At 42.8% G+C, this 20,526-nt stretch overlaps 2 protein-coding genes across 3 annotated transcripts in view; both read left to right on the top strand.

Annotated features, from left to right (window-relative positions):
- Nucleotides 1-2,904, top strand: part of NAP1L1 (nucleosome assembly protein 1 like 1) — a 32,478-nt gene extending 29,574 nt beyond the window's left edge. For both annotated transcript variants that reach the window (XM_059817319.1, XM_059817318.1), the window contains exons 13-15: nucleotides 121-153; nucleotides 540-590; nucleotides 2,164-2,904. In XM_059817319.1, coding sequence (XP_059673302.1) covers nucleotides 121-153; nucleotides 540-590; nucleotides 2,164-2,199 — 120 coding nt within the window. In that variant the 3' untranslated portion in view covers nucleotides 2,200-2,904. The remainder of the gene's footprint in view (nucleotides 1-120; nucleotides 154-539; nucleotides 591-2,163) is intronic.
- Nucleotides 2,905-10,773: 7,869 nt separating this feature from the next.
- On the top strand, nucleotides 10,774-15,102 carry PHLDA1 (pleckstrin homology like domain family A member 1). The gene is made up of 2 exons (XM_059816491.1): nucleotides 10,774-11,246; nucleotides 11,457-15,102. The coding sequence occupies exon 1, from the start codon at nucleotides 10,786-10,788 to the stop codon at nucleotides 11,239-11,241; it is 456 nt and encodes a 151-aa protein (XP_059672474.1). The 5' UTR covers nucleotides 10,774-10,785; the 3' UTR covers nucleotides 11,242-11,246; nucleotides 11,457-15,102.
- The last annotated feature ends 5,424 nt before the right edge of the window (nucleotides 15,103-20,526 follow it).

Genomic DNA, 20,526 nt, shown 5'->3' with positions numbered 1-20,526 from the left:
AGTTCTCTTAGAGCACAATACAATGTGGTCTCTGGCATCTACTTGAATTATCTGGCTGTACTTACAGCCATAAATGGCTGCATTTTTGACACTATCAAAAACATTTATTTTCTCTCCTAGTATGATGAAGAAGGTGAAGAGGCAGATGATGAGGTAAGTTGACAAATGGCCTTTATTTAAATGGTTTTGCTTTTGTAGTTTGTTATCTGGAATAAGAGTTCCTTTAGTTTTCGAATGCTCTGGACACTATATTTAAGTATCACTTATGAATGGAAGATAAAACATACTGTTTTGTGGATCCAGGGTGAATATTCTTAAAAAAAACCCAAACCAAACAAAGACAACCCTGAGGTATCTTAGAAATGAAGTTGCACCTGTTGTCAAAAGATTATGTGCTTTGTGGAGGGCGAACTAATACAATATGCATAACTTAAAGTGGTAATTAATGTCTTTTCAAGAAAATTAAATTCTACTCTTAAATAGCTCAGGAAGCTGAATGTGGATAAGCTAGAGAAATACAAACAAGTGTTTTCTTTCAGGAGGGGGAAGAAGAAGCAGATGAAGAAAATGATCCTGATTATGACCCAAAAGTAAGGAATTAAAAAGAATGTTTGAAGTTTGTTTATGCCTATAAACACTTAAAATTTTATGTAGGGTTTTCTATGAACTTGCCTTGCAGCAAGTTGCTGCTAATGTTGAAAATGTTCTATAATGGTTGTAAGGACATGCAGAGAACTGAGTAATCCAGGTTCAGTTTTTGGGAACTTGTCAGAGATTTTCCCAGAAGAGTAAAAAACTGAGGCTTTTTCAGGGTAGGTAATAGCAAGTCTTTTATTGCTTGAGGTAGCAGAAGTCAAGGTTCAGGAATGCATCTACAGCCAAGTACTAAAATGCGAACAGCCAAGAGCAACTGGCAGTTTTTTTATTCCATGGGAAGGGCAAATGACTAGTCAGGCTCAGTTTGCTGGAACAGTGATTGTGAGCCACTCAATTCATAGCTCTTTCCTGGCTGAGGGAAAGGCACATTTGGCCACCTGAAAGCATCTGATGGTGGTAGGTAAAAGTTGCAGTCATGAAAATGAAGTCTGTGTGAACTAAAAATGTCTGTTGCAAAATGTGCTTGCAATTTCAAATGAGGAGGCAGCATATTTTTCAGTAGGAATGCTTTGAGCTACAATCAAAGTACTATTGAAAGAATTACATAATCTGAGCATTGTACCTAGAAATATGTAGGGTATAGAACTATTAATCAAAATGTACTACCTGTTGGTGATGTTTCATCTGCTATAGTGTATTCAAATTGCTTCCTATTCAAGAAAGTTTTGGAATAAAAATTAACCACCTGCAAGATGGGCTTCTTATTTCCACCAACTCAGATTGCTTTTCTAGGCTAAACAGAACTGAGAAAGGGCAAGACTGTATGCTCAGAGAGAACTGCCAAAGGGCTAGAGACAGTAGTGGTACTATAGTGTATTGACAGAAGAATAAATAGTTGTAAGCTGATCACAGGCTGAAAGCCAGCTGAATTTATAAAGCACTGTGATCCTAGAGTAGCTATGCAGACCAAGGTAGTGGAGTAAAGCTTTTTTCCCTAAATTCCCATATTTCTGTGAGATATTTTTGGTTGTCTGTCTCAATATAACAGAAGTTTTCCACGATAGAATTTTCTAACAACTGGAATGTATTGCGAAAGATGTTTCCAGAGTGTTAAGAACATACCATGATTTGGTGTTCCATTGCACTGTTCTACAGTGTCTTCTGGAGTAAGGCCGTGCCCTTGTTACTGACCACAGGAAGTTTCTTTTGCCTCAAACTGTGTAGAAGGCCTGGATGCTTCTTCTGAGCTGGGTTGTTTGTTACTATGCATAACTCTCCTCCTCCTTTTTCCAGTTTTAGTGTCTTTCAGAGTATCCCACCACACTTAGTTCTGAACAGATTTTTAGTCTGGATCATATACCTATGCACTAACAAAGCAAAAATAAATGCACTGTGGATGTTGCCACATCCAAAGGCAGCAGTACTACTAATACTAGGCAATTAGTTTAAGGGAAAAGGTGAAAGAACAACTTGAATACTGGAACTTGAGAAAGTATGCTTAGCAATAGGAATAGTTCTTTTAAAACACTGGTATCTGTAAACTGATATTTCCTTTTTTCTCAACAGAAGGATCAAAACCCAGCAGAATGCAAGCAGCAGTGAAGCAGTGTGTATGTGGCCTTGAGGATTACCTGCACTGTAATAGCCTAAACACAACTATTAGTTACTTACAGCCTTATGTTTTGTATCTTGGTAGAATTAAGTAACCAATTTGTTAAAAAAAGAAATCAAACACATAAGAACCAGTTTAAAATGTAGGTTCAATCTACCTAGCATTTTAACAGTATAATTTTCTGCCAATATGTAGAATGCAGTAAATCCCCTAAAGCATGAATGTTAATTCATTGCTACATAGTTTGGTTCTTGTGAAGTCTTTGTCATGTAGCTATTAGACTGCAGCTGTAAAGATTATCAGAACTGTTAACTGAGACCAATATTTGTTTAGAGAACTCTCTCCTGAAGAACCAACCAAAGTATTTTTCAGCCCAGTAGTCTGAACGGGTTTAAGTCTGCTTGCACTAGCTGTGCCTTCATTACTTTGTTATAGAAATGGCAGTGACTTGTACTAACTAGGAGATGATGATGCATTTTGAATTTGACTACTTGAGAAGACTATAACTTGTTTAATTTCCAACAAGACCACATTAAACATTCATAACTGTCAGCTTGTTTATGCTATGGGTTTTGTATTTTATGTGACATAGTGATCTACAAAAGAAACCTAGTCATCATATTAAGGTTATTGTTTACCACCGGGGTGTGAATAAAACCTAGTATTTTCAGAAGCTAGTCTTGTTTTATTATCATGTGTGTTATCTGCATGTGTAAACTGGTAAGGCATATCTTTCATGCTGCAGTTCACTTTTTATTAGAAACAAAAGTTGAGAGTTACTGAAAAGCAAAGTACATAGCATTTTAAAACCAAACACAATAGTTTGGAAAGTTTGATCCATGCTTTCCATTTGCAGTGTGATACTTGTGAATCTGAGCGAGATGTTTCAGTGATTGGTCAACACTGCCATTTTGGAGAAGACAAGTTTTTAGAAGTGGGGCTAGATCTGATAAAGGACTTCGGTATTGCTGTGCCTGACTCAAAGGCATTGGTTAATAGTAGGAAATCTGAAGCCAAGAAAGGTGCCTTGGATTTCCAGTCTGTGTAGACAGAGCTAGGTTGTCCTGAACAAAATCTGCCCTGCAGACTAAGGAAGTGCTAGAAGACTTAGATGTTATACTAGTTTGTAGATGGTTGATACACTGAGTACAGAGGAGGAAACAAACCCCGAGGAATTCTTCTGTCCTCACCTAATGTTCTGTTCACTATGCTTATGTTTGCATGTTCAGGTTCATACTTTGTCCATATTGGATGTTCATTGTCAGTTGAAACATACGGGCTTACAAGATCTTTCTCATACTAACCTTGCCTCTAGCCTAGCAGTGGAGGTGCTCTTCAGATGTGGATTTGAGTGTACTCAGGTTGAAGAGATGATGAACTGATGATGTCTTCCACTTGAGTTTTCCTAGTTAGTAAGATGCTACTGTACTCTGTGCAGTCTTGTCCTTCACATAACTATAGGAGTTCTGATCTTCTAAGTAAGTACCTACATAACTTTTTGAGGGATGGGGAGGTCCTTGTAAGGTTGGAAAGAAATGTCCAGCGTAGCCATGGATCTATTTCTGCAGTAGCTATTCTTTTTTTCTTTTTCTTGCCACTGATATACTGACTTAGCCATAAAGGGTTAAAAGCTTGAAAAGAGCAGGGCAAGCAGGAGGCAACAGCCACATGAGGATGGGGCTGGTAGAAGAGTTTCTCTATCATGTCTTTTGCTTGCAGAGTAAGTAATACAGAATGAGGCTTATCACAAGTGCCCTTCTGAATCCTTAGCCCCCCTGAGAGGAAGAAGGTCTAGTGTGCTCTGAGTAAACTGATAGTTTTTAATTCCTTGAAGGCTTAAATATCACAGTGCTTCATTTCAGAATCCCTGTCAGACTTCATCTTTCTCCTCTAGATATTTATGGATTTGGGAGAAGGAGCTTTTGTTATCTATAGTTTCGACAGTACTGTTTTATATACAGTTGTGCTCTTAGGTGTTTTTTAGGTAACCCATAGATTGTAGTGTAGAAAAACACAGTAATGAAAGGTTAAGATCGCATTCTCCGATAGCTGTGTTAAAGTAGATGTGGTTGTGTTCTTGTGATGACATAAATCCTGACAGAATATGCTTATCCTTTGAGGCAGTGACCCTGCCAGGTGTTTGGGTATCACTTGGTCTCTTCTCTGAATGTCTCCCAGGATTAAATTTAAACTTAAATTTCAGGGCATGCAGAGACTGAATTGATGGTATGTTACAAGCTTGAGCAGTCATTAATATGGGGCTTTGGGATTCATACTTTTGGACATGAGAAGTATCTGAAGTCCTTACTTAGATCTAGCCCATTTTTACGAACAGCATCTGGCAACTGTATCTTAAAGAGAAAAAGTACTGTTAAAAGTTGTCTGAATTTCAGAAGTCACTGTTCTTAAGAAATTTGGCTTGTGTTTCAATTGCTTTCTGATTTAATATCTTCATATCATACAACGGGGTACAATACTTGAAAAGGGGACTTGGTAGGTATCCAAGCTCACCTGCAGCCTGCAAGATCCAGACCATCTCTGTCAACACATTTTGGTAAGCTTCTCTCTAGATTGACTTGCTAGTTCTAAATCAGCAGTTCTTGTGCTCTCCAGACTGCACCAAAAGGAAGGATATAATCATACAAATTTAGGTGCCAGTTCTTAAGGCATCAGTTAAGTAAAAACTGTTTTGGTGCTTAATGTAGTTTTGTCATCAATGACACTTGTTCAGCGATTCTGAAAGGCAGTATGTAGCAGGAACATTAAACTTTCAACATTGATTGGAGTATTGTGACTCATTCTTTTCACTTCTCTTGGATTTATCCCAGCTGTAGAGAAACTATTCCTTTAGTATTTGAGGAAGATAAGTTACCTTGTTGTCAACAAGTTCAGGCTAGGAAAATGTGTCACTGAAGTGGGATTTCTTGGTCAGTTGTTGCAGTACTTCACCAAAATTTCAGATCTGTGTAAATGTCTTTTATCCAGGTTTGGTTGCTATATTGAAGAGAGAATTCTCTTAGGGAAAAATGAAGGGTTGGTGAGGAAAGAGAGAGGAGAATTAACTGAGACTTTGGATAAGGGGGAAGGGCGCTCAGAGCTTATACTTGATGGAGAGGTATGCATCTTGGTAATGCTACACTTTTAGCAGACGTAGATTAGATTACATTAGCACTAAAGAGTTTTCTTGTCTAGTATAACTTTGTTAATGGTAAAAAAAAATAAATTAAAACAGATCCTGAAATAAAGTAGTAGACCATATTTAAGCTTGGCATTCTGAAGTTTTACTTTCTGGAGAAGGATGATGTCAGGTGCAACTAGAAATGTTACCTTGGATTATTTCAACACTAGGCATATCAACACTTCTTAGCAATGTCTCCTACAGCTAACTAGCTTCATAAGCTCAGATTCTTACTTGCATTTTTGGAACTGGTATTTCCCAGGCTATGTGGCAGATACTGTAATTTTGACAGGGTTTTACTTGTTAAATAAAAAAACCCCAAACAATATCAAAAACTGCAGGAATCAAATATGTTCATCTTTGCCTTCAAGCTGGTACTTAAATTTTCCCTGTGTTTTAAGGTCCATTGTTGTAGACCTGATTCAGAAATTGATAGGGAACTTACACACAAATGGATAATTAGCTTGTCTGCCAGAGATTTCCTGTTTTCAAAGGTGTCGGTGCAGCAGTTCCTTCTCAGATGCTTTGTGTTGGGGAGGAGGATTGTGTTGTGGCATTCTCAGTGGCTTTAAGTAAACAAAATGCTAAACATCTCAGTGCAAAGGGAACAGTCTGATAGTGAAGGCATTTCTGTATGTAACAGCCTTGATGGCTTGTGAGGTTGGGGCTGGAGCTGCACAGATGTTGGAGTAGGTAGACAGCTCTACAGTGCTTTCTCCTTCATTCTGTGCAGATATAGCCTCCTCCAATCCAAGACTTTCTTGTACAGGTCAGAGAAGTTGTTGCTACCACACCTTAAGTTTAATTTCTTAATAACTGCTCAGTTCTGTTTGAGATGCACTGGTTCCCTGCAAGTTTTCAAGAGCGTGTTGAAGTAATGACTTATTCCTAATGCTTATCTGAAGTGAACATGAATCCATCTACTGGAAATAGGAAGTCTTACTTCTGTACATTATCAAGAGGAGTTGGAAGTTTGTCCACATGGCATGTTGGATAAGATTTGTCTCATCACTCTTTTTAAATCTTCCTATTAGACCCCTGCTCAGACCTAGTAAGTCTTCCACATGTGGCCTGCGTCTCAGCTTTTGTAGGAAAATTAGCAAGTACAGCAGACAAGACAGAGCACCCCAAGCGAAAAATAAGGTAGTCCACATTTGGGTCTGCTTGGTGTATACCAGAAGTGGGTGCGCAAGGAGTGTGGGTGTGTGGCAGAAGGGCTCTTCTTTTTTTCACAGGTATCTAAGTGAAGTGTGCTGAGTTGACAAGAATAGTTCTCTCAGCAGCTGCACAGGGGCTTAGCTCCTGCACTTAGTTGTTGCGAGCTGTGCTTCTGTATGCTCAGATGTTATGAGTATCTGCCCAAACTTATGCTTACCCTGTAGTTGATGAGAAGCAGCTAGTATGTTCTGAACTCACAGCATGTTTTACTCAGGACTAGGTGACCAAACCTAAGAAACATCAGGTCATTTAAACCCTCTTACAGGCTGGCTTTGCTCTACAATGTGTGCTTAAGTGCTTTTTAATATTTTAGGAGACAGCGATCTCTGTAGTACAAGGGACTTTGGAAAAGCCTGGCTGGGCAGCTGCAATGCCAGTAAGTCTGTGCCATGGGTTATAGGCAATGCTAAGGCCTGCGGAAATGTGGTTCATAGTTATGGTAAATCTTCCATCTATTTATGTCTGGTTTACTGTGACGTATATACAGGTATATGTGAGATGGAGTTCATAAAAGGAAAAGTCTGCCCCCCAGATCACAGATTTAGTGCTTCAGTGTTCAGTCAGTAGCAAGTTCCAGAGAAACTGCTGGGAGATGGTGAAGGTCAAGAAAATACTTTAAGTAAGCACTCATTGTCTAATTAATCACATATTGCAACACATCTGTTTGTCATGTATTTCTCAACTCTTGACTATTTTTACCTCATTTTCCTTCTGTCTAGTGATGACCAGCTCATACTTCCTTTAGGTTTCCCTCTTAGCCCTTTTTCCTGTTTTAGCCACTTCTCAGTAATGGCAGGAATAATGATGTTTAAGGGTTGTCACTCAGGATAGTTTTATCATCCCTTTGAAACTAATAGTTGATAGTTGGTGTTAAGCTGCTGTCTGCAGATTCATTATCCAGGAGAGTACTAGTAAAATTATGGGCGTTTTAGTCTTTGGTGGTGGCTTCCCAAAACAATGTTTAAGTTGCCTCAGGGTTTAAAAAGAACACTAATTACTCTTACCGTAATTACTCTTTATTAAGGTTACACATACAAAATTTCAGCTACTAGAGCCTGAGTTAGGGAGCTTATGATATAGGAGACCAGTGTATTTAGCAAACAAACATTTCTGTTAACAATAGCAACTTTGAACACAGAAAAGGAAAAATGTAGATATTTTCAAGGATTAGACAGTTTTTTCAGGTTGTAGTTTTCAGGTTTGACAGTAGGAGGCATCTGCACATCAGGTATTTCAGGAGGAACAGCTGCAGAACCTGCGTAGTATTTAGTGAAACTTCAATAAAGGTAGCAGACATGGAACATTTAATATAATTGCAGTAGTTTAAATATATCTTTAAAGAAAAGTAAAGTAAAATCTCAGTGGGATAATGTAGTGTGCTTAACTATGAATGTGGTTTTTGAAATACTAATGTAAAAAACATTTCTGGAAGTTCAGTTTTGACTTCCATCTAGGAGAATGGAGTTTGTTATCCTTCACTAGCAAATTCTGCACAATTAAATTGGGATATCTTTGTTCTTTTACCATGAAACTGTCAGTATTTCATCTTACTCAGTCAAAACTAGGAGACTAGACCTGCTGTTTTTGTCAAATGTAGCGTATTTTAAAAGGCTGTTAATATTTGTTGGCTTACAGAGTACAAGTTTAAATAGATGTTTTGCATGTTTATTTCTGATCGCATTCTTAGGTGAATTCTACTGGGAATAAACAGCTGTTGTTGTGAGTCCATACATTAGCAGAGTATGTCCATTGGTGTTCAGAGTCAGGTTAAAAAATCTGACATTCAACACTTTGGAGAACTTTATGCCATGGAAGGCTGGAGTAGAATGAATTTAGTCCCTTTCTCCTGTATATTTGATGAAAATCTTCGGCCTTCCACATTTTTCTCACTTTTTTCCTTTGATTAATTACAAATTACTATTAGCACTGAGAACAAGCAAAAAGAACCCTCACATTGAAATATATAGCTATAGATTATGTGTTAATGTCCTTAAGTGTTACAGCACAGTGTTCGGGGCGGGGGGGGGAAGGTCTTGAATGCTTGTTGCAGAATAACATGTGGGACTCCTAAGTCTAAGGCAAGTTTCCATACTACTGGTTAGTGCATTTACTTGGAATCAAATGGCTATTCACTTACAGCAAGGGAGCAGCAACCAAAACTCTGCAGGTGAATTATTAGAAATAAGTCTTCTGCAGGTTTAGTTCAATGTCCTATGCCTTACATGAACTCAGTATTGTAATTGTTTGGTATAGATGAATACATTTTAACCAGTTTATGTTCTAGTTTGACCATTTCAACATGAAGTCTTTGCTCATGTGACACAATCAGGAGTAGATGCAAAACACACCAGGTAAAAAGGCAGGAGTTCTCTTACCTTGCTCAAGCCATGTGTGAGGCGCCTTGTATGTGCACCAGCAGCTGAAGAGGCAGATATTTTTGCTGGGGAATTTAGGTTCAAATAGCAATGAACTGCAGATTGAGACAACCGTGAGTGGTGTTCACATCTTTTGGAAACTAGCATGTGCCTCTTAAAAGAGGAGAAGGAACTATTCTTTAGATAAATGGATGTTTAAGATATTGATCTTTTTTTTGTTTAGTTTGTGGCTAGCAAGTTACCTTTGATATTGATTTCAGTGTCTTCCAGTTACCTCAGGAAAGGTAAACCAGCTAAATAATTTTAATTACCTTTATTACCTTAATTGTTTACCTCTCAACAATTTATCAAAATTAACTTTGAACTTCAAGAGTAAAAGATAAGAGGAAATCCTTTTTAAAATGTTATCAGAGATAAACTCTTTTAAAGCTATCATTAATACTGAATTTTTTTTCTCATGTGCTCCCACTGACCTATGCTACAGCATGACCTGCTTCCTAGCTGCCAAGATTACTGTGAGGAGGGTTTTTTATGGCCATATTAAATACATGTTTCAAAAACCCAGTGCTCTAAAAGGCAGTATGAAATTTCCAGCATTCAGTTCAAATTTGGCTGACAATGCCAATGTAGTTACGTGGGCTTTTGATTTACATCTAATACATCAAAGGACTTTGAAATAAATAGTTTAATATTAACCTTAGGTCACTTTACTTTTCTACTCAAATAAATGAATTCAAAAGCTAACCTCGGGGGAGAATCCAAACAATAAGCAAATGTGTGGCAACAAAGCAGAATAACAAGAAAAGTGGTCCTAGCTGTTCGCCAGTTTGGTTTGTTTGGGTTTTTTTCCTAGTCTGCTTTTAAAATTTCCAAGCACTGAGGTTCTAGTGTTTCCTTTGGGAAGGGATAGGGCTATGTGCTTTCTTTAGACATTACTCAAACTGCTGCAGAGAGTAAAGATGTATTTTATATATACACTAGAAGCTGCTGCTTCCCAGCACAGAGAGCAATGCGAAAGGGTGTAGGGGTAAAGCTGTTGTACTAGGTTGTGGTGAGGCTGTCTCCTTTGTTTAATGGCGCGATGATCGTTTAAGTATCAGGGTGTTGCTGCAAATTGGCACCGGTTTTACTGGAGTTGAATCGCGAACACCCAGAAGGGAGGCCCTTCGCTGTTGTTCCCCACGGGGGAAGGCTGAGGAAATGTGTTCCAAGCAAACACTGCAGGAACACCCCGCTGAGAGCAGGTGAGGGCTGCCGACCGAGTCAATTGTGCCTTTAATCCCTGTGTGAGCCTACCGCTGGCTAAACGCGGCGGGGAAACCCCTCCCGGCGCACCTTCGTGGTCTGTCTGCGGCACCGCGCTTTAGGAGGAGCGGTGGGGGGCCGGAGGCCGGCGGTGCTGCCCGCTCCTGCCCCGAGGGGCGGCCGGGCCGGCCGAGCTGCCGCCGGGCAGCGCAGCCCCCAGCTCCGCCGGGCGGGGCAGCCGCCTCGCTCCGCACCTCGGCGGCGCTGGGCTTCCCCGCTGCCGGCGGGCGGAGCCGCCTTTTCCGCTGGGTGTCACTCTGGGGTGGGAAAGGCGCCTTCAAAAGCCGAGGGGAGGGAAAAGCCGGCCGCCACAGCCGCCCGCACCGGCAGCGCGCCCGCCGCCGCCCGCCACGCCGCTCCGCTTCCTGCGGGCCGGGGCGCTCCCGGCCCTCCGCCTCGGAGCCGGCGCGGGGCGGAGAGTCATCGGCTGGTGCCGGCTGCCCCCCGACCCCAGCCCCTGCGGGCGGAGGCTCCCGGCCCCGCCGGCCCATGCGAGAAGGATGCTGGAGAGCGGCTGCAAGGCGGTGAAGGAGGGCGTGCTGGAGAAGAGGAGCGACGGGCTCCTGCAGCTCTGGAAGAAGAAGCGCTGCATCCTCACCGAGGAGGGGCTGCTCCTCATCCCCCCCAAGCAGCAGCCGCCGCCGCAGCAGCAGCCGCCGCCGCTGCCGGCCGAGCCGGCGGCCAAGATCAAGGAGCTGCACTTCTCCAATATGAAGACGGTGGACTGCGTGGAGCGGAAGGGCAAGTACGTGTACTTCACGGTGGTGATGGCCGAGGGGAAGGAGATCGACTTTCGGTGCGCGCAGGAGCAGGGCTGGAACGCGGCGATCACGCTGCAGATGGTGCAGTACAAGAACCGCCAGGCCATCCTCGCTGTCCGCTCCACCCGCCAGAAGCAGCAGCACCTGGCGCAGCCCCACGGCCCGCGCCTCCGCAGCGCCTCCAACTCCGCCTAGCGCAGGTAGGGCCGCCGCTCCGCTCCGCTCCGCTCCTGCCCCCGGGACCGCTCCGCTCCTGCCCCCGCGGCGGCCCAGCCGCGCTCCCCCGCCCGGCCCCGGCCCCGGCCCCGCGGGTGCCCCGGGCTGGAGGCGGCTCCCGGCGCGGAAAACTGCTGCGGGCTCTCCTCCCTCGACTCACCGGCTGCCGTTTGTGCTGTGCTGTCTTATTGCAGGTTAAGTTAACGGAGCGCCTCGGGGAAGCGGGACTGAGCGCGCTCGTTGCGGACGTACTTCAGTTGATCAAAAACTGGGCAAATGCCAGAGCTGCAGGGAGACGGGAGAGAAGCAGCTCCACAACCCGAACCCCAGCTAGCTGCTGCTGCTGCTACTTTGCCGCCCTCGGTGCCGAGAAGCATTTCAAACCTATTATTTATGAACCTTGGAAAGGATCCTTTGCTGTGATGGGACTTCTAGGAGACATGATGTACTGTAACTTTATTTTAATGTATTTTATTTTATTTATTAGGGTTGTTTGGTTGGTTGTTTTCTTTTTTTTTAAAAGGCTTGTTTGCAAGGCATTTCTGAATGTAGGCCACATCCAAAAAGCAAAGGAAAAAACAATGTGTGTGTTAGCTCCGTAAAGGAACTAAAAAGTTCTGGGTAGTTTGGCCATGTGCAATTTGACAAGAGTTTTTTATTTTTACCCGAAATACGCTGTATTACACTAACATGGAAAACATGATGCGTGGTTTGGAATTTGGCTGAAACCCATACTGCATACGAAAGCTGTTCTCTCTAATGAGAATAACAATTATAATTTGGTTTTTAAATTATTTTCTTTTAAAACATTATGCTTGGTGGAAGATGATAAAACTTATTCATGTTCGGTTATGCAAAAAAGTAACGTTGACTGTCATTCTGAGATTAAAACCCATCTGTTTAATGTGTGAGCGGAGGGGAATCTGACCAAGCTCTTTTGTGATGCGGACATCCCAGTTGGATTCCAGTTGCCCATTTGTGCTTGCTCCTGGGCCAGAGCTGAGCAGCACTTAGGAACATTTCTTAGTGTCCGAGTCCAGGGCTCCCTCTGCACGGTCGGTTTGTAAGCGGTCTGGGTGCTCGACCTCTGTTGAATTTTCATTCAGTGTCTTGCATTAAAGTAGCCCCTAGTTTAAAATCCATCTTACCTACATTTTAGTGTGCAAACGGATTGTTTTGGTCACAGTTTTCATAAGCTGAAAGTTGCTCTCTAGCTGAGATAAACTAGATTAATTTTGGTGTTTAGCACTGTCGGATGTTGAGAGGGGCGCGTGATCTCGCCTCAAAAACGTTGACGAAGCCATGAAGTTGGAAAACAAAGGGCTAATTGCACAGCTGGTTCGTCTTTCCTCTGCCTCTTAAAAGTCAGTGGGAGTTTGGCTGTCGATGCTGTCGAGAGCGGGTCGGAGCTGTGCGCCCTGGCGTAGAGGAGGGAGCCAGGCACAGGCCGGTGTGCTTTCTAGGACAGGGTCCTTCAGGCGATGGGTGAGTTCACATTGTGTGCCGTTACAGCATGGGTGCTTTGGTGTAAATTGAGTGGGGAGGTTGTAAGCGGGACGGAGCAATGTGGCCCGTTATCTCTGGTTCAAGGTAAAATGTTGCAGCCGCGGAGCTATTTATTTTAACTAGCGTGGTGAGGAAAACGGCTTTTGGCCCCTTTACGAGTTACAGGAATGTAAACAAAACCTTTTAAAGCCACACATCGAGGACTTTTCTGTTTGTGTAACTGAGGCGTAGCTTGACTGTAAAAACCCCACGTTCTTGGTTCAAGCTGTTTCTGTAAGTGTTCAAAGCAAAAGACTGAAGTGACACTCAAAGGAAGATCTCAGAATTGGCTACTGCGCATGACGATGGTCCCTTCCTCTGCACCCTAAGCTTAAGCTCAGTCCCGTAAGGAGTAAGCCGAGATCTCTTTTAGCCTCCTCTTTTGCTCCTTGCCCCCAGGTGTCTGGGTCACGTACCCAGAGGTGCAAAATGTGTCATGGTGCAGAATTAAAGCCCAACCTTGGCGGTCCTCTGTGGTTACTCCCGAGCGCTTCTTTCCAATCTGGCCCTTGACAAGGTTGCGTGACAAGCTTGGGGTGGTAGGTTACAGCTGTCCTAACAAAGTTATTACTTTGAGACTAATTGAAATCGAAGGTGCCCTGCATCTTCTAGGATTAGATTCGCTGTCTTGGCAACCATAATAGCCAATTTCCACATCTCTGTACATCTGCCATTATCATTCTGCTAATGCTTGGATGTTAGAGCTGCAAGGGGATTCTCTAATGAGCTAGTCAAAGACTCACAAAATAGACTGTAATTTGTAATTTGGCTCCTCTCTTTAGAGTCATTAATTACAGTTTACTGAGTAACTAATCCACCTTTTCAGATATACAGACGTATCGCTGATATCTCACCTACTAAAATACGTTTTAGCCTACTGAAAGATAAATGTAACTGATGAAAGTTATTTCCTATGTGATCGGAAACGCACTTATTTCTCTAGGAGAGGCAGATATTCCTGTCCTCAGTGGATGCAAGCCCCTGAATGCTACAAAAGTCTATGAATCTGGTCTAAAGCTGAAATTTTACTGCTCTTCTGGAAGTATTTGTACTTTGGAAAACGAAAGATGACAATTTTAGTGATATAATTGACATTAAGGTTTGAGAAAACAGCTTTCATTTTGAATTTGCTGCTTTTTTTTCACCAGTTCAAGGTCAGTGTCCCACTTTCACCTTACGTTTCTTGTTTTAAGTTGGTCTGAAGGATGCTCTCAAAACTACTTGGACTGATGTAGTTCACCAGCAAACTTTTGCCAGTTGTCATTGCCTGCTGTGTTACCTTCTTAAAAGCGTTGGTGTCAGCCAGACTCTTAGCGTGAGAGACAGTCACGTCACAAAATCCACCTTGAGCTGTTGCTGTGCCTGCAGCCTGAGTTGGTGGGATGGGCGTAAGGATCAAACCTCCCCTTTGTGCCTCCAGACTGTCTGTTGGAAACTGAATGGGAACAAATTGGCTGGGGTCCCCTGGGGACAGTCAGACTGCGTGGCTCATGCCATGTCAGTATAAATAAGGCTAAATTGTCTGACGTGGACAATCTGACAACTTTCTCACGCTCTAAATTCCACTTTTTTTTTTGACTGATAGTTATTTTAGACAAAGAAATTGTTTGATGTTATAAATTAGGTAGTTGTGGGCTTTTTTTGGCTTGCCCCTCTACTACTGCATAGTCTTCTTAGGAGCTACTTGGTTAAATACTGTCTGTCACTGCCTTGTAAGCAATGGCTATGAAAGCAGGTTCAGCAGATCGTACTCTGTCTTATTGGAGCTTTGCAAGAAAAGAAATCAGGTTGTCCTTCCCCTTACCAAAAAAAAAGTCAACAGCATATGGCTGAAGTAAATTCATTAGAGAACAAATGCCAGTAAAACACACACAGACAAATGCTTGATATAGGTAGCAAAAGTGTGGACAGTCAGTTCATAAAGAGGTCAAAATTACATGTCTTAATTAAAAAGAAAAAGTGATTAAGGAGCAGATTCAGCAAGAAAATTCAAGCTATGGTGACGAAGAAAATCTAGAAATTGGAGGAAAAGGAAGATCAAGTGGATGTTGTCTCTGTGATATCCTGAAGTAATTCCTCTTTTTTAAGGTTCATGATATGCAAATGTCAGCTTCTGAATTATAGCTGCAGTGATGTACCAAATGTTTTCTAGCATATCCTATTGTGAGCAGAAATATCAGTGTCATCAAAAAAAAATTGTGTGTAAATATGACTCATAAATGATTTCTGAGAGATGTGATTTATTTTTCATATTTTTCAAGATGCATTCCATTTCAAATAAAGAGGTATCTATTGAAAGAGCTCTTGATATGTTGGAAGAATGGTGGTTTGGTGGACTATCTATTATTACTAAAGCCTCATCTAAGTTTTTCCAATGTCTTAAGCTCAATCTAAGCGTCTAGCAGGAATGGTTTGAACCTCTGTAGATACCTTCCAAAGGAAAGACTCACTTAGATGCTCCAAATAATCTTTATGCATAGCACAATTACGAGGCTCAGAGTCCTCAGTCTGGCTTCTTGTGCGTGTTGTATGAGCATGCATGCAGAATCCTACTAATTTCAGTAATACTCTGCTTGGTGTCACAGCCCACATACAACGGATCTTTGGGACACAGACTTCAGGCTCGTAATCTTTACCCCTGAGTGCCTCGCTCTGTGTGACGTTAGGAATCTAAAATGAAGTGTTATATGTGCCATGTTACTTTTTTTTTTTTAATGTATCGGAAGGACTGTGATTCAGTTTCAAGTAACCTGAAAGCAGTCTGGAAAGAACACTTCCACCATTCGGTGTATCCTCTGATCTGTTCTCTTCCAGCTTTGTGTGAAAAGAAATGAGGTATGAAAAGAAAAAAGTATGATGACTTCTGCTGCTTTGGGCTCTCCGCAGAACTGCAGCCATTCACATGCCTTGAACTCCCCTGAGATGTATTCGTATTGCAGCAGGTCCTCATTTTTAAGTACCTTCTGAAAGTGTGTTAGCTTTAGCGGCACAATGTGCATTGGCCTGGACTTACTGGTGCTGTTTGCCTTGGCTGGAGAGATGTCAGTAACCTCTTCCATAAGAAGGCCATTGCTGTAACAATTTCTCTTTTCAATAGTAAACATACAAATTGTAGGCATTTGAACTTAATATTTGATACACAAAGGATGGCTTAAAGAGCTGACCTCTCACAAGCGCTGCTCATCAGCTTTGAAAAGCCAATTAAGCATCTGTGGATTTATTGTCTATTCAAGAGCCCACCGTTGCTTACAGCTTTCAGACATGTCCCTTATGAGCTATTAATAAGAGTGACAAATAAGTGTCTCTATAAGGGCATATAGTAGAACAAGAATTTAATAATTTGTCATTGTTTCTGCTCCTGCATCAATGGTGGTATTTTTATAAAGGTGCATCAAAAATGTGTTTCTCTGCTTTAATTTTTGAATAAGAGGATATAAAATAAGGCTGCTCACATATTCATGGTATATATGAAATAGTCCTAGAAACTAGGCTATTAATTTCCTAGTGGGGAATATTGTCTTAATAGGGTTTTCTCTCATCCAAAGTAGGACAGGAAGAATGCTGAAACTTGGGGGTCAATGCAAGGTACAGAGATAAAATCTGGGCCTGATTCAAAAGCCATTGAAATAAACAGGAATTTTTCTAGACTAAGACAGATTTTGACCTTTTGCAAAAATGGTGTCTGCTTCTCTTTCTGTTTAGAAAACCCAGGAATGAAACCCCAGAAGCAAGACCTTTGCCCATAATCTGTGGCAGTAGTGATGGTGTGGTGATTAGGGTAACGCTGACAGTCTCATCATTCATCTTTTCCAATGAAATGACGGTGAGAGAAATAAGAAGATGCAATAATGCCTATGTTTTCCGAGCAAAGTAAAATGTGAAAGAAGGCCCATCTAAATGTCTTATTTCCCCTCTGAAATGAAGCGATTTCTTGCCATTTCATTGAATTCACAGCACAGCTGAAATGGAACAATTTTCTTTGTAATGGAACCCAAATCAGAACTAAACCAAAGCCTTTACTTCTTTGACTGCATGTTTCTAAGTAGGAACATCTCAGTCCTTCCTAGGAAGTGCCTAAATTACTTTCCTCACCTACCCATAAGTCTTAAAAGACTTAAGTCTTTTAAAGAAAGCTTATTCCAAATTTATAAAGTTACAAACAGTATTATGGGTGTTTGTGATAATGTTTTGTCTGTCTTTCCACTGGAGGATTTTTGATGTGTGAAGTACGGACCCTGGAAATGCTGCACAGCTATTACACACTGCTCACAGCATTGCTTCGTGCCTTCTGTGCTGAAGACGGGCAGAGCAAAAGATGGTGACTTTGGTCTTGCTGAGAGCTGAACACCTTCAAGGTGTCCTGACTCCTGAAGGACCTGGGAGCTGCTTGGGACCTCACGATGGAGCTCAGTTACTTCTGGGGTCTCGGCCTAATGCTACACACTGAATTTACAAGGAAAGGGGCATCAGCTCTTGGGTGAGGCGCTGCGAAATGAGGTATTGCTAGCTGGCACCCGCGTGAAGCTCATGCTCTGCGTCAACAGGCTGCTTTGATTGCAGCACCTACACATTTTTTTTGAGAGACTTTGTAGGCAAAGCCAGAGGTGAGGCTTCTGTGCTTAAGTGCTTGGGATTTTTTTTGTTTTGTTTAGGTTTTTAGAAAAACATCAAAGCAGACATTTATCCCAGCATAGACTAATCACAGCCACTTCAAATTGGCCAATTTTACAGCCCTTCCAAGTCCAAGTTATGCTGCTAGACGTCTCTAGCAATGCCAGTCACCAGTGCAGGGGAAATGGTTGGTTGGATGGGGGTTTGGTTTACCTTTGGTGTAAAACGGTGCTATGACAACAGTGGATTTAGCATAAACAAATTTTTTATTGACCCTACTTCATAATCTTTGTCTTGCCATAGCTTGTAACCAGCCATAGTAGATTAACTAAACCAGTAAATACATATAGAATGACTAACTATTACAATGAAGCATACAGCGCTCTGTGGTCAGCAGAATATGTTAAATGAGACAATTTACCCCATGTTTTGTAAGGCTTCCAGCGAGATGAGGAAATCACTGCTTTTGTTTTTAAGATCTTGTCAGTGTTTTGTAAATATTTCTGATATTTATGACTGTACATATGGTTTTGATTATAACTTGCAGGAGGCTCTAGAATTGGGTCATATACTGTTTAGGAGCAGATTATTTAATTTACTGTAATTTTTGTTGGTTTTTGTCACTCTGTGTTCAGGATCTTTTGCGCCTACTGCCATTTACAACGGTAAAAGTACGTCGTGTAGTAACAACAGTGAACCTGCGACTCCCTTGGAGAACAAACCTAGCCTATTCTTGGCTTGGGTGCCAGAGCCAGGGTCCTCTGAGGGAACGGCTCTCCTTCATGTTTCTGTGTGCTTTACACTGGGTCCTGGGGACGATAACTCCCTGTACCAGCGATAGCACCTCTCTGCAAGGCTCTCAGCCCACTCGTATCATATCTCTGTTTTGGAGAAGAGGAAACTCGGGACCAGAGAGCCTGTGCTGTCTGCCCAAGGTCATGCCTTGGGAGACGGAGAGCAGTGTTCCATCCGTAGGCAGAGTCCCTGTCCCTGTGTGAGAAACACGCAGCAGAGGCTACTTCATTTTCTGTGCTTGATAGGGACCTTCCTTAGAGCCAACTGCAAATGCAGAATCCAAGCCCCCACTGGTGCCGCAGGTCCTTGGATGGAGACCCAAATGAGTGACTGCCCTGCCAGGTAAGTTCCAGCCTTAAAAAAAAAAAAAATCATCGTGATACATCTACTTGCCCGGTGGAGATAAGAGCAAGACAAAACACTTAGGTTTCATGTGGGGTTTAGCAGAGTTTTTGGATGATTTCAGATTATTAAATCAGCTTCTGGTTATTCCCAGCACTTGGTGTTGTGCAAACAGCATACTAGGAGCGAAGGGATCTGTGAGTGGTTACCCATTTCCGGAGCGATTAAGCTCCTCTATTTACTGCAGATTACAAGGACACAGAGAGGTTATCAGCCCTATAATAACTTGAAAGGACTGTATAGGTACGAATCTGGCATTAATGCAGCTTTTCCAGCCTGCTGACTGCCTTAACTAAAACACACGAAGGAAAAAAAAGGGGGAATAATTTTCTTCTCTCTACCATTCTGCTGTCACTTGACCGTTTCACTCAGAAATAAGGAGTTTTAAAAGAAATCCTTTCAGCCAGAAATATTTATCCCAATCACACGTTTTTCTACCAGAAAAAAAATTGATTGATGCACAAAGCTGTAGTAGTTCATAGAGAACCGGCTTATCCTAACCTACTGCCGGAGGGTGATGGAGCTGTGCGAGTCTATCTTTGTGGGCTTTCGCAACAGCCCCTTAAACTGCCTGTGGAGCTGAAAACTCCTCCATGCCCTTTCTTGTGCCAGCAGTTACTGCAATATGCAGACGACCTTGCTTAGGGGCTTTTCTCGTACATGGATGAACATGAGAAAAATTATTCCGTTCTTTTAAAAGTCAGCCTTCAAGTGGAAAATCTAATTCTTTATTGGTTTTATTGGGGGCTGTCACTACTCTTAGCCAGTCATAGAGTGGTGCCTCCCGCTGAATTAGATGTGTACTGGCCGCTTTTTTCATTTTTATCACGGATTGTTAATATTTCCTGTTCCACTAAGCCACGTTTCCCTGGTACTTGTTCCTAGTGCTTGGCTTCTACACAAAGTCACAGCTCTTGTCACAAGGCAGCGGCCTGCATACTTATCCTTCATGCAGGTGATGACTGAGGGCTCAGCAGCAGGGAAGTAACGCTGACAGCTCCGCTCCCGGATGGCAGATTGTCAGCATTCCTCACCAGGGCACCCAGCCGGCCTGGGAAAACGCTGCCGTTTCAGGAGGGGAGCTCTAAAATATACCGACTGTCCCTCCAGAGCGGAGGAAGATGGATAGGAATGGTTGGCTGATCTCTTTCCGAGCATAGGTGGAGTCAGACCTATAAAGCTGCAGAGCAAAAAGTGACTGCTACGATTCTGCAGGCACAAGCTGAGTGGTTGGATGCAAAGAGAGAGGGGTATCTGATGGCTGAGAGGGCAATAAGACATAAAATGATGATAATTATAACATAAGCCATCTTTTCCCCCCATTCTTGTTGTTGGAGAAAAAGACAGTAGCTTGAATAGAAGGTAGGATGATGGCTCGCTGGATGGACGCATCTGGGATGAAACTGAGATTGTTTCTGCAGCTAATCCGTGGGCCGAGTCCTGTGCTTAAGAATTAGCCCAGAGCCAGTTGAGAGCAGCAGCTGCAAAGGAGCACTTAGCTGCCGCCCCAGGGAAACTGCTACAATCACGCCCGAACAATTTGGAAATTGTTCCTCTCTGTTTTCCTGAGGGCTTAAGCAGCTCGCAGTCATGGCCCAGAGATGTCTCGTGTTGTGAAACTGCAGCCATGGGGTGACCAGCTCCCTGGCACCCCCCCATCACCCTTAGTCATCCCGGAGGGAGGCCGAGGAGGGGCTCCCCAGGGCGGGAGGTGCCTCCCGGGGTGACTCGGGGCAGGCAGCCAGGAGGGCTTGGACCTCGCCTCCGTCCTGCGGGTGCTGGGTATGTCTGACCAGAGAAGCTTTCCTGGGCTGCCCCTGCTTGGAAGGCCTCTGTGCATGCGGGAGAGGAAGGGGCTTTGCTGTAAATGCCCTTGCAGGCGCTGGCCAGCCCTCCGGGGATGCGCCATGC

This window comes from Gavia stellata, chromosome 4 (assembly GCF_030936135.1).
Source record: "Gavia stellata isolate bGavSte3 chromosome 4, bGavSte3.hap2, whole genome shotgun sequence".
NCBI classification, from domain to species: Eukaryota; Metazoa; Chordata; class Aves; order Gaviiformes; family Gaviidae; genus Gavia; species Gavia stellata.
The sequence above is the reverse complement of the archived record's forward strand: the minus strand, read 5'-3'. Positions and strand labels throughout refer to the sequence as shown.

What these genes read in the sequence shown, in the direction of transcription:
- PHLDA1 (XM_059816491.1), top strand. Translation starts at nt 10,786, where the DNA reads ATGCTGGAGAGCGGCTGCAAGGCGGTGAAGGAGGGCGTGCTGGAGAAG.